The sequence below is a fragment of the Ananas comosus genome, unplaced genomic scaffold, assembly GCF_001540865.1.
Source record: "Ananas comosus cultivar F153 unplaced genomic scaffold, ASM154086v1, whole genome shotgun sequence".
In the NCBI taxonomy this organism is placed as follows: Eukaryota; Viridiplantae; Streptophyta; class Magnoliopsida; order Poales; family Bromeliaceae; genus Ananas; species Ananas comosus.
This window is the reverse complement of record NW_017893450.1, coordinates 22,996-36,693: the sequence shown is the minus strand read 5'-3', so window position 1 is coordinate 36,693 and position 13,698 is coordinate 22,996. Positions and strand designations below refer to the sequence as shown.

Below are 13,698 nucleotides of genomic sequence, written 5' to 3'. Positions count from 1 at the left end.
TCCAAAGTGTCGTCCTCCATCAAATGCCCATGCCCAATACTCTTTGTATTCTTCGAGATCATCCATCCACTTCTAAGCATCCTGATCCAACGCAAGTAACTTTTCTTCAAGCTTATAATATTCTATTGATGTTGGAGCACTACCAATAGCATAGAATCATTTTAAAATGCTTATTCATAATTACTTTCATGTGTCGAAGACACCATCGGTGTGCATGCCCCTGTCGAGGAGGATATATCTCAGCCACTATTTTCTTTAAACCACTAAATCAATCAAATATAAAGCAAACTTATCGGGTGTAACATATTGATGCAAGTTCTGTAAAAACCAACGCCAACTTTCACTATTTTGCTATTCGCAAATTGCAAATGCTAAAGGGTAAATACTATCATTTGCATCTATAGCTGTCGCTATCAATGTATGGCTTTCATATTTGTCATACAAGTGAGTGCCATCAATGCTCACTACCGCCTGACAGTATGCAAATCTATAAATAGAATGACCAAATGACCAAAAAATATGACCAAACTGACATATTCTATCTGATGGTCATCTATGATCAAGGCACCATAAAATACCAGGATTACTTCTCTGTACCATAGTAAGATAACGAGGCAAGTCTGTGTATAATTGCTCCTAGCTCCCATAAATAATCTGTAATACTTTGCTCCTTGCTAGCTATACCTTCCAATAGTTTATGTCAACATGCAAAGTGGATCACACCATTTTCTGTATTTCTTTTAGCGTTATATTAAGTCTTGCCTTCGTTATTGAGAGAATCTCTTGACATATGAAACTTGAAGTACAATTACAGTGGCGATGCATTTAGCATTGGAATTACACATGTGTGTTGATCTGCATATGTCTGCATTTAGCATTGGAATTACACATGTGTGTTGACCTGTATATGTCTTAACTCTGAAGTATGTTGCATCTGTAGGAACTGAAGCTGTAATCTCCAAGGACATCCTTGAATCATGTATTTTACCGTACAAGACGGTTTTGTGGATTTCAAAATCTTCATATGAACATTATGAGCAATGTGCCATTGATCTAGAGCATCCACTAAAGATGCCTTATCGTAAAAGCTTCGATGAACCCAAGTCCCGTCAATACTAGGTAGACCGGTATTGGTCTGTTTAACATCGAACTCAGCCAAAGCCACAACATATTGATTTATCCAATTGTTATCTACAGGAAAGTGCTCCGGATGGTCAATACAATCAAGTTTCTCGTCAGGATTGTCTATATATTCGTTGTTTACATGTGAGTCGTCGTTTTCAGTGTAAATTACATTCGCAAGACAATTTAACCCACCATCATGATCATCATCAATGTTTGCAGCTACATCATTCCAATCGTTGTCCTTACTGTTATAATGATCATCATAATGAATGAGTGCATCCTTTTGATTACTATCATTATCACCTCCTTCATGGACAATATTAGTAGGAACTTTATTCCAATGTTCATAGCACATAGATAGCCTGCAATGGGTTCCGAAACTTTACTATATTATGTACATTTTCACATGCTATTAATAAAAAAAAAATCAAAATTTTCTTTACCCCGAATCATAAGGTTTCAATTGTATATGAGACATGATAGGTTCTGCACAAGAGATCGTCGGTAGTGTATGGAATATCGTGGGTTCCACATAAGAGGTCATGGTTTGTCCACGTGAGGTCATGCGTTGCACACGTGAGGTCGAGGATTGCACATGTGATGTTGAGGGTTGCGCATGTGGAGACTGACTTTATCTGCAGTATTTATAATTTAGTATTATCAAAGTATTTAATAATTAAAGAAAACATTCATTGAAATCTAGAGATTTCACTTACCTTGTCATTCTGACGCCTGTTTCTTTGCCAACTTTACAGTCACCAATTGGATTGTCCGAAAAAACATCACATCGATATCATTATGAAGTAGTCTTGTGTAATAGTTTTAAGATTGATATTGTGTTTTCGACGGATATAAATCTTTTTCGATATATACCGACACACATCCATAATGTTCAACCAATCCAATCATTTCCTCCAATGATCTATCATCTACTATTTCGAGAGCTATATATTAATTTGCTCCCGTAGGGTATCAAATTGTGAATTTGAGACGAAATCCTTTTCTACTACAATTTGCTAAACAATATATTCTCGTCTCAAAATTAGTAAATGTCGTATCTGAATAAATTGCGATCAATTTCTTTCAACCGCCGACATATTGAGGACCATTTCCATCTGTAACAAATTGTCCATCCCAATGAACACTAAAGACATTCGACGACTAACCATTTTAACTATATAGAAAAACTTTCAAATCTCCTTTCAAAATATTTAGTAAATATAATACAAAAAAATAATAAATGAAAAAAGAAAGAGACTATATGGAGGCTTCCCTATCCCACAGAATAATCCAATAAAGATTATTGGGAAAGTTTGTTGCATTCTTCGCCAATTGATTGCTGAACGGCAGATAAACTTTTCTACATTTTAAGTTTCAATTCATTAGGACTTTTGACAGAAAAGAGCTCATATTTACCAAAAAGTTGCATCTGAACATGATTACTACTACTCCCAAGAGAAGAAAAGAGTTGGCATATTAAAAACCAGAAATTAAGACATCGTTTGATATCGTCTTATCATAATCTCTGACTAAACATAAAGCAAAATCTCAAGATAATTACTATGATTCAAATCTTCATTATCGGAATAACATGTCAGCTTATCTGGGTCTTATCTATTTTCCAACTAAACCCTCCCAATGTACTCAACATATCTCGCACTTGATGGCTAATGGCTTAACAATTGGTAAAATATGTCCCAATTTTAAAGCCTAATTTTTATATTTTTAGCTTATTGCCATGTGATGTGTCCACAATGCCAACAATGCCAACAAACAGCAAAGAAAGTAAAAGAAGAGTTCAGGAACTACTTGCACGTTAGCGAGGGCGAGGTCGGTACACGTCGACAACGAAAAGCACAATTAGTGGAAGGGAAGAGAGCACAATGTAGGCTCTATAATGAGGCAGCGGGCTTGGCAGGGGCGACGACGAGCGGCGACTACAACAAAAACGGTCTATAGCGATACTTTTAAATGTCGGTACAGGTAAAAAAAAGTGCTGCTGGCTAAATTACCGATACTTTTAAAAAGTGTTGCTATATATGGGGACGCTAGGTATATAGTGACAGTTAAAGAGTGTCATTATAACCTAAAAAAGTGCTGCTAATTTACCAATATTTATTTAAGCATTTAGCAGTCGCCAGAACTCTACCTCGTTGGCTGCGGTGGGGGAGGAGGATGAGAGGAAGGGATCTTCGTCTAGGATTTCAGTCGATTGAGTGAGAGGAGAAGGGGAAATGGTAATCGATTTTTCTTTTTTTTTTCGTTTCTGTTTGTAATCGGGCCGAATGGGCTGGGTGGAGTGGGTTGAATAGAGTAACCTTTTATTTTTTGTTGGATTGGACTTTATATTTAGGCATTAGTAGATTTTTTTTTTAAGTTTTGGCATAAATTGGACACTTACACAAAAGTGTTTCAAACATGTGTCTCTATAACCTAATTCTGTTGTAGTGGCAGCGGGGGTGACAGCGGCAGGGGCGGCTGCGACTGGCGAGCGCTTCGGGAGAGGGAGGGGGGTCTAGATGAGAGATTGTTGAAGAGAGGTGTGGAAGGCGCTCGCACGCTGCTTTCTCCGCGCGCTCTTGCACGAGGCAGATGGGTTCGGATTAGCCGCCTGACCGGGGAGCGCATTGTACGGCCTCACGCGAATCCCGGCCTGCTCCGCGACGACGCGGTGGCCGCCGCTAGTCTCGGCCGTTCGTGCCGTCATGCTCGAATCCCCAGGTGCACACGCCGCGTGCCTGCACGAGGGACTTTTAAGCAGCTGACGGCGCGTCGACGCCCCGGTGCGACGGCCCTGGTACACGGAGCGTTATGCTGGGGGCGTCTTGACGGCAAACCGGAGTTTTCAACGCCGCCTGTAGCGGTGTTCCAACGATGGGTGATGCGCGACGGCTGGAGGTTCTAATGGAATCGTGAGTTCGTCAGAATAATCGCCGCGATGTTTCCGCGGGCTGCGCGGTCGACTAGGTCGGACGGTCCGGGGGGACCGGCGCTTGCCGCCCGCGTAGTCGCGCGGAGCATTTCCGCCCACGTCAATGTGTCAGTCTTGATCTGCTCAGGTGCGTCCAGGGCTTGCACAGCTGGACGGGCCCGTTGACTTTGTCGCGGGCAGCATGGTCGAGCGCGTTCCTCCGGCGGATGCTGTGATGTTGAAGGTCAAAATAAAATTCCGCTCCTGCTTTCTTTCCACTACCAAACTACTGCAAAATTAATACTACTTGTAATCCGAGAAGTTGGGAACTCAAAGCTCTTTTGTTTGATACGCATGAGTGAAATTTCGAGCCTCCTAATCGACTTTAAGTGTAGTCTTCGGAGTAAGAATTAGCTACTCTAAAAATGGTGGTTACTTAGGATATATGTTTATATTGGATTTTACAATTTTGGTTAATTAGAACACTCTATATATAGTTAAGTTGTTGGCACTTCACAAAATAAACTGATGATCACAGTGGATTCTGCATGACTGGGACGATGAGGTTTGCGTGAGGATACTGCAGAAGTGCAAGGAGGCGATCCCATCGAGAGAGGCCGGAGGGAAGGTGATCGTCGTGGAGCAGGTGACAGGGTCGACCCCGGAAGAGAAGTCGACGGAGATGCAGCACTTCTTCGACGTGTGGATGATGATCCTGACCGGGGGACGCGAGAGAGATGAGCAGGAATGGTGCAAAATATTCACTGAGGCGGGGTTCAGTGATTATAAGATTGCTGCCACGCTTGGACTTCGATCAGTTATTGAAGTGTTTCCTTAAAATGAAATTTCTTTCGAGGTGAACTTTTAGTTGGACTTGGAGCTTGTTATGAATTGTGATTGTTGGATAAAATAGTATGGACTTTTGTTTATTTACCTTTTACTACTATTAATAATAAAGTTATTTGCATACACGTTCCTGCAAATATAGTGAATTACGAAAATATTTCTGCAAACGGAAACTCTATAAGTTGTTCCTACAAAAGTCCTAAGTTATGCAGATATGTCCCTGCCGTCCAGATCTGTTAAAAAATTTTCGTTAACCACGGTTAAAATACTTAACCATGGTTAATTATAGTGTGAATTGACGATATTTACTTTCTTCCTCTTCCTCGGCTCTTCGCTCTTCCTTCTCTTCGTCGCGGCGAGGAGATGACGATCCGCAAGCAGACGGCGGCGACGGTGGCGAACCCTCTACTTTTCCTCTTCCCTCTTCCTGCTTTTCCCTTTTTCTTTTCTTCCTTCTTCCTCTTCTCTTCCATCTTCTTCGTCACCAGCGAGGGAGAAGAACCTCCGTCGGGGGTCGCCTCGGAAAGGCGTTGTGAGTTTCTGGACGGAAAGCTCGAGGGCGTTGTTTTCGACGAGGCTGGGACGAGGGCGTGCGCGGGGTCGTCCGTGGTCGCCGAGCGACGTCCCGGCGTCGGTAGAGTGTCGGTGAGGAGGGAGACGATGTTGACACTGGATGTCGGCGATGTCGTGGGGCCGAGGAGAGCCGACGAGTAAGGGAGGGGACGGCGTTGAGGGAGACGAGCTCTCGGTAGTAGGCTCCGTGCCCCCGGCGTTCTTCCCTCTTCTTCGTCGCCGGCGAAACCCGATGTCCCCGCGCCGCCGTCGCGTGGCACAAGCAGCACCACTCGCGTCCGCTTTGACGGTCCGGAAGAGGAAGAAGAGGAAAGAGAAGGGAAGAGGAAAACATTTTTGAGGATATATTTGTGAGGGTAAAATGGTCATTTCACGAATCCACTGTTAAAAAATAAATAGATCACTAACGGATGTTAACCGAAGGGACATATCTGCATAACTTCGGACTTTTGCAGAGACAACTTATGGAGTTTCCGTTTTGCAGGAATATTTTCGCAATTCACTATATTTGCAGGAACGTGTATACAAATAACCCTTAATAATAATAGGGGTTAAAGAATAATAAGATGTTTTTGAGTGTCACCTGAATGTGATTGTTGAGTGGATAAGACTTCTTTGAGTTTCACCTTGTGAAAAAATACAAAAATTAATAGCTGTGGCCTCCTTTTGTATGTGTGTGTGTGTTTTTTTTGGAACTTTTTTTGCGTATAGCCTTCCGGCAAATTTTTATTTTAAAAATAGTCTTCTTAAAATTTAATTTCCAAAAATGGCCGTGCGTTTGCCACGCAGGCGCCACGTCAGCGCCATGCGGACGGGACCAGGGCCAATGTGTTAAGTTAAACACGGTGAACCATTCACCGTGTCTAAACACGGTGAATGGTTCACCGTATTTAACTTAATACATTGGCCCTGGCCCCGCCCGCGTGGGGCTGACGTGGCGCCTGCGTGGCAGGTTCAGTGTCATTTTTGTAAATTAAATTTTGACAGGGTTATTTTTAAAATAAAAATTTGTTAGGGGGCTAAATGCAAAAAAAACCCTTTTTTTGTTTTTTCATTTCTATGTCTAACGTGAAAGTCTTATGGGTCTTCGTGGCCTTAACATTGTCGGATCGTTGGCGCTAACCATTAATCCCAAAAGCTCGAGCTGTTAGAAATACACAACCAATTCACTTAAAGCGTACAGAAACAGTGCCCACGGGTCTCGATTGTGACTCGGCCAACCTAACCTCACGCCACTTCGAACATGACTCGGCCCAACCCAGCCTCATGCCATTTCGAACATGACTAGACCCACATGACCTCTCGCCACAGGGCAGGATACTGGCCCATTTAAGCCAACAAACATTATTCATATAAGGTCATATTAGCCTAAAAATTAGAACTTTAGGCTATGTTTGGATTGTTCTAAAATATACAAAAAATTATTTTTTGGTTTAAAATATTATTTTTAATTTTATTGTTAATTGAGACGTAAATTTTTTTTCAAAAACTTATTTTTTTAGAAGGAAAGGTATTTTCATTTTTTGCCGATTTTCGTCGGAAAATGAAAACTCAAGAAACAAATTATGCAGCTCACCGCAATGCCGCAAGCACAGAATCCTTGTGGACCTCTCACCCACTCTCTTCCTTCAAATATTCTTGTTTTTTTTTTTTTCCGGATTTACTAGTAGGATTTAGTTTTAGAAAAATATCTTTGATAATTTTAGAATAAGTTTAAAATCTTTGAATACTATTAAGAATAAATAAGCAAAAAATCTTTTTTTTTTAATTTATGGCAGAGGGTTTGCTATGCACCATCTTTTTTTTCCTTTTTTTTTTGATTTTTTTAGCATGCTTATAGGCTCCAAACCCCTAAGCCCCTATACCATCTATTACTATATACTAGAGCCTATGGAGGTGGTTTTTTTTGTTGACACATGTATGCGTTTAAATATTTAAATATTACTTGGACCCAATGTATTATAGATTGGTTACAAAAATTTTAAATATAATGCATGTGTGGAGGGATATGTGACATATGTCAGGTTCAGGCAATATTGTCCCCTTCTACTTTCTTACCTCTCTGGCCATCACTTTGATTGACACCCTTTCCCCACGCCACATCCTAGCAACTGGCACCTCTCCTTTTTTCGCTCTTTGTCGACCTGATACATCGACACCTCCGATTTAGATTTTTATAGGTGTCAATCCAATCAACTGCAACTTCGAAGAGTCCAAAGCGAAGTGAATCGCAGCAATAGCGCCACGCTGTAGCGCACTGCTGCACTTCTTTCGAAGCCATCGTCGTTGCCGCAGCCAATGAAGATGCTGAGATGAGGCTCCAGCCCGATTTGTCGAGGTCAACCACCATATCTTCCTCCATTACTACTAACGCATTGAGTTTTTAATTTTGCATTTGAAAGATATGATTTTAAGGGTATTTGAACATAACTGTATATGTTCTTTTTTTTTGTTGATAAAATATATATTCTAAATTGGTTTAAAATTTTGTTAGATTTAATAGCTTTATTGCCTATCAACTATTAAACCAATTAGAGAACCCCCCACTTTTTTCAATTATGTATTGTACGTCTTAATTTTGAAAACATTATATTTAATTTCTCCAACGTTTATAGACTTTTGAGAACTATTTGGTACTCAATTTTTCGAAAGTTAGGAATTTTTTACAAAATTAAATATATTTTTATAAATTCTAGAAAAATATCATAAAATCAATCAATTAAAAAATTATGAATCAAATAACTACCTTTTATTTTATCATAATATTTTCAATTCTTGACATTGCTTATATTAATCAACAAAAATGATCTAAATAGAGTTAGAAGAATAAAAAGCCACAAAATATAAAAACAGGATTTGTATCTTTTAGGCGAACTGGCCTAAAAAAATAAGCATATTATAAACTTACTTTTTTTTTGCTTCAGAAAATTTTATATTTTGAAATCAAATGTTGATATAAATATATATTTACTATATATATTTAACAAAAATATATACTATATTTTATAAATATAATTAAAAATATATCCATCGTACCCGCAGCAAAGCGCGGGTACGCCGCTAGTACCGAATCCAAAGTCCCTTATCCACGAAAAATTTTAGAATGTAACGCGTATATTGGTAACGTGGCGTAACAAACCAATTAAATATCTCCTTTTATGAATATGTCCCATCATGATTGTCAAAAAATATTTTTATTGTACTTTTATTTGAAAAAAAAAAATGTGATTGACTTGTTATTGATGACGTAGTACAAATGTGACAGTGTAGAATTCCTCCTTATCCACTTGCCCAGAAGTGGACAGCTGTACTTTAAAAATACTTTGTAATTTGTTTTATTACACAAAATAGAATAATATTTGCTGTACCAATAAATTGATCAATTAATCTGTATACCAATCATATCTTGCTTACTTGGCTAGTAGCGCTTATATCTGATACATAAATGATTAACAAAAATTGTTTTCTCACCCTAAATAAAATAATATATCTGAAATAACTAGAATAATTTAATTTAAAAGTTTGTAATCAAGGGCTTTCAATTAAGAAAAGAAAAAGATTAAGAATGAATATCTAGGGTGCATATATAATTATATGTTTTTTTTTTTGAGAGATAGGTAGCACGCTATCCGCTTCGTTTATTTCATTTAGAAATAAATTTAGCTGGAAATATAAATCAACTAGGATTCGAACTTGGGATCTCGGATACCAACCACCAAGTTCTTTGCCACTTGCTCTAGGAACGGTCGGTATATATAATTATATGTTCATACTACAAAATTTACGAGAAAAAAACGAATATTATTGGTTTTATATAGTTTTATCTATAAAAAGAAAATTTAACATTTTTCATATGAATACGATTCATCAGATCGTCTAATTTTTTTATATATTTTTACCATAAATTTTTAAACTTATATAAATATGAAAATGCATGAAAGGTGCATAAAGATTCTAATCCTTACTTTGGCCCCAAAGCATTAACCTTTTTTTTGCCATTTGCTCTATCCACTCAAAACTGTGCACAAACATGATTGTCAACTTGTAATCCACGACACTTTTGTTTTCGGATATAGACAACGAAATAGAAGAAGAAAACAAAAAACAGCATAAATTAAGAAACAAACAAAAACTAAACTACAAGCAAGACTCAACTACAAGCAAGAGGAGCAATGCTATTGTATTATATTTCAAAGTGAGTTGTATATTTGACGCTCTTTTTATTCAACAACTACCGGCGATTATTTATCATATTAATTTTACATTAATTTTTATTTATTTTTATTTTAAATTATTTAAATTCTTATGAACTTAAAGACGGAAGGGTGTAAAATTTACGTCTCTTTTGAAATGTACAAGTAGAATGTTTTCAAAAGAGAAGACAAAGATCTTGTTTGATAATAAATTGGTTAAAAATATTATTCTTATGTTATAAAATATTTTAAAAATTTTAAAGTATTTACAATTATTTCTTACCAATTTTAATTATGCTTGCAAATGCAGCTTCAATTTTATAGTAAAAAATAAGAAAAAAAAATATTTTTTTAATTAGTTTTAAATTTTTATAATATAAAAATAATATTTTTAGCCAAAAGAGGTTACACTTAGCTAGTGTGTACCATGGGGTGTAATTCGGAGGTCTCTTATCTAGGGCCAAACCTAGCTACAGGTCACGTAAAAAAAAAAAGAAAAAAAAAGAAAACTTCAAATACCACTCCTCTGATTTCCCTTTTTTTTAATTTTGGTATCCTATGATGTAAAATATATCAATTTAATATCTCATAATTTTATTTCTCTTTTTTTATTATTCTTTTCACTAATTTTTTTCATTAAATAGTGACAAAATTAAAACTAAAAGATACTAAAGTGAATATTCGATAAATTTAAGTGGGTAGCTGAAGTTTTTTGTATATAATTTAAAGAAATGTTAAAAGAGCTGACGAAAAAAAAGAAAGAAATTATAAGATACTAAATTGATACATTTTAAATCACATGGTACTAAAGTGAGAAAGTGCGAAACCACAGGGTAAAGATGTCTGTTGATCGGGTCAAATCTAGATAGTTGATATACTATATCCGTACCCTAAAAAGAAATGGTCAGAAAAAAAAAATCTACCCATTTAACTTCGGGTCGGGTCAGGACCTAGGTACTTAAGTTACTAATATACCCATCGGATCTATTTGAACGGGTCTGAATAGTGATTACTCATATACTATCCATTCAAGACCAAGTACGGACAGAACGTGTTTCAGCCATTACATTAATTGATTAAAAGCCTAAAATTGAAAACAATTTCATATGTAAACACACAAAAATAAAAAAATTATGATACTATATTATTTATAAATAGAATATAAGTCGTAGTAATTACTAATATTATACACTAACATTCAAAAAAAAAGGGAAATTAGAAAATTATTACTAAATAGAATATTCATTAAAAAAACTAGGTTGCCGACTGTGATTAATTGGAGAAGGAATTTAGAAAAAAACTAACTCGTGCCACGCCGGTAGGTAATATCGCTGATAATGACGACGATAAAAATATTGTTTCATAAAAAACTCTTAGGCGGAAATGGAACAAAAAAATAAAAAGTAAAAAAAGTGAAAAAAAAATAGAGTAAAAGAGCGGCTAAAGTTTTAGTGTTTCATTATAATGAAAATACTTAGAGACCCCTCATTCTAATAATCTCTCAAAAATTCAAATCTTTTTCATTTACTATCGGACATTTCAATGGGTCCTGGTTTGAGTCCGGATTTAAAAACTATTTCAGACTTTACCCATTTAAAAGTTGGGTTCGTTCGGATCCAAAACGGATATAAGTATAACATATCTGGACCCATATCCAAAATGTTAATGGATAATTTTTTTTATTCGTATACTATTCATTTTTTATCGGGTCTGGTTCAGGTCCAGATAGGATCCGATTTTGGTCCGGATCGGATATGGTATATCGGATATTTTTGACAATTTTACCACAGGGGTGGTATTTGAAGTTTACCCAAAAAAAATCCAAAAAGGGTTATCTCTATAAATCCTCATCCAAGAATTTGTAGAGATTAGAAATACAACAGTATTTAATCACCTATATTGGATTATAGACTTGATTGCAATATTTTTAAAAATTCAAAACTAAATTATAACAAATTAAAATTTGAGGACCATCAAAATGTTACCAATCTCAAAGTTTGATAACCAAACGAGCAACTTACCTTATATTTATTTATCTTCTTTAACTTTATTACTTTACACAAAAAATTAATAACTTATTGTATGTGATATCATGCTGACATCACTGGTTCGACCGATCAATCAAACTATTCGTTGAATAAGTTGAGCCATGATACAACATCTTATTTGATACGAACCGGTTCCCGAGTTTTAAAGCATTCATCAAGGTCATGTTAGGTTCTAGAGATAAAGAGAGAATAAGAATTACTATCCTTAGCTGTGTTTGGTAATGGAATAATATTTAGAAGTATAAATATTTTTATTCTTGGATTTAAGGTGTATTCTAGGATACAGAAGAATAAAATGAATTTTATATTTGGTATGAAATTCTCTTTTTCAGAAGAATAAGAAAATTTATGTTTGGAAAATTGCTTAGGAATAATAGAGAAAAATAGTAAAAGTAGATTGAATTTTTCTAAAATGTCAATATTGCCCTTGTGTGTGCCTCTTTTATATGTAATATTTAATAAAATGAACAATACTTCATATAAAATATAATATATGCAATAAAATATTTTGGTGAAAGAAAATTATATTTAATATTTTAATATTCGTATTATTTATAAAATATTTTAATAATTAATTATAAAATATTTTTACCTTAGATATAGCTAATCAAATATTTTAATAATTAATTATAAAATATTTTTACCTTAGATATAGCTGACCAAAAATTGTATACACAATAATATAAAAAATTGTAAAAAGTTTTAACTAAAGAGGCATTTGGCTGAGTATAGAGTAGGGCAAGTGAGCTCAAACAACGAGGCACCTTTTGCATTTACTGCTTTGGGTATAAATTGAAGGACACAGCTATTCCACTGTTGGAGATGAATAGTTGTTAACGGATTATTGTAGAATTATCTAGAATAACTCGCTTTGACTGGAATTAAATATTCCTTCTAATTTTACTTATGTTTGGCAGAATTGCAAGAATAAAATGTGTTATTCCTATTAAATCTTGTAACCAAACGCAGCCTTAATGGATTATTTTGAAATCACCTGATAAGAGAGAAAAATAGTAGTTCCGCCTATTAAATAGAATAAATTATCCTCTATCTTATTCCTATACTAATTAAGTTATAAATCATTATAAAATATTATTAATTAATATAATTAAAATTTTTAAATAATTAACTAATTAATTATTAAATAATTAAATTAATAAGTATTTACTTAATAATTAATTTATTTTTATAATTGAGTAACTAATTAAATAATTAATGGCTTGCCCGGGAACATCACTATCCAGTATAATAATCAACGAAAGCCAAAAAGCACAGCAGATTAATCCTTCTATAGGCGGCTTGCTTGGAAGAAAGGAAAGATGAACGCGCGATGCATGCATAAGAAAAGATGGCCCAAAGAGAAGGGATTGGATACAGAGCTCTCCTACGATCTTTTTTTTCATGTCTTTATCCTTGCCAGCACAATCGATCCTTTTTCTATCGTACCATATACACCCTTTAAAGTGGACTAGTATTAGACTTGCGTTTTGCTGCAAATAAATATTATTTTAATTAATTATTATATAAAATTTTAAGAATTAAAGATTGAAGAAATTATAATTAAAAAAATACAGTCAAAATATTCATTAGAATATTTTTATATACATTATAATAAAAATTTTTAAGTATAATATCTTTAATTAGTGTTCATCTGGATGTTCCATACAACCAACAATGTTAAAATTATTTTTTGAAATCTGTTTAGTATTGTAACAATCTCTGACTCTATGTTAAATTTCTTACTGGAATTCTTCTCATCTGTTGATCCCAAAAGGCACGTTTTCGGAGGACGTGATCACAATAAAAATATCTTTCAAAAAAGATGATTCCGACAACACCACAATTTTTTCTTCAATAATGAAGAAAAAAAATTGGAAACAAAAAAATGTTTACAGTATTTGTAAGTGTTGTTGTAAATTAAGTATAAAAAATAATATCTTGATTCTCTTTAAATTATACCTAGTCATTCCAGAAATGCAGTAATCAATAATTATCCTGCATA

The 13,698-nt window shown here is 35.1% G+C and overlaps 1 protein-coding gene across 1 annotated transcript; it reads left to right on the top strand.

Moving 5' to 3' along the window:
* Nucleotides 1–4,214: 4,214 nt before the first annotated feature.
* On the top strand, nt 4,215–4,969 carry LOC109706086 (trans-resveratrol di-O-methyltransferase-like). The gene is made up of 2 exons (XM_020226891.1): nt 4,215–4,280; nt 4,575–4,969. Exons 1-2 carry the CDS (start codon nt 4,239–4,241, stop codon nt 4,872–4,874), a joined length of 342 nt encoding a protein of 113 aa, XP_020082480.1. The 5' UTR covers nt 4,215–4,238; the 3' UTR covers nt 4,875–4,969.
* Nucleotides 4,970–13,698: the final 8,729 nt, after the last annotated feature.

Excerpts from the sequence above, each read along its gene's own strand:
- LOC109706086 (XM_020226891.1), top strand. The coding sequence starts at position 4,239 with ATGGTCGAGCGCGTTCCTCCGGCGGATGCTGTGATGTTGAAG. Across the intron at positions 4,281-4,574 it reads CGGATGCTGTGATGTTGAAG|TGGATTCTGCATGACTGGGA; the intron begins GTCAAAATAAAA and ends TGATGATCACAG.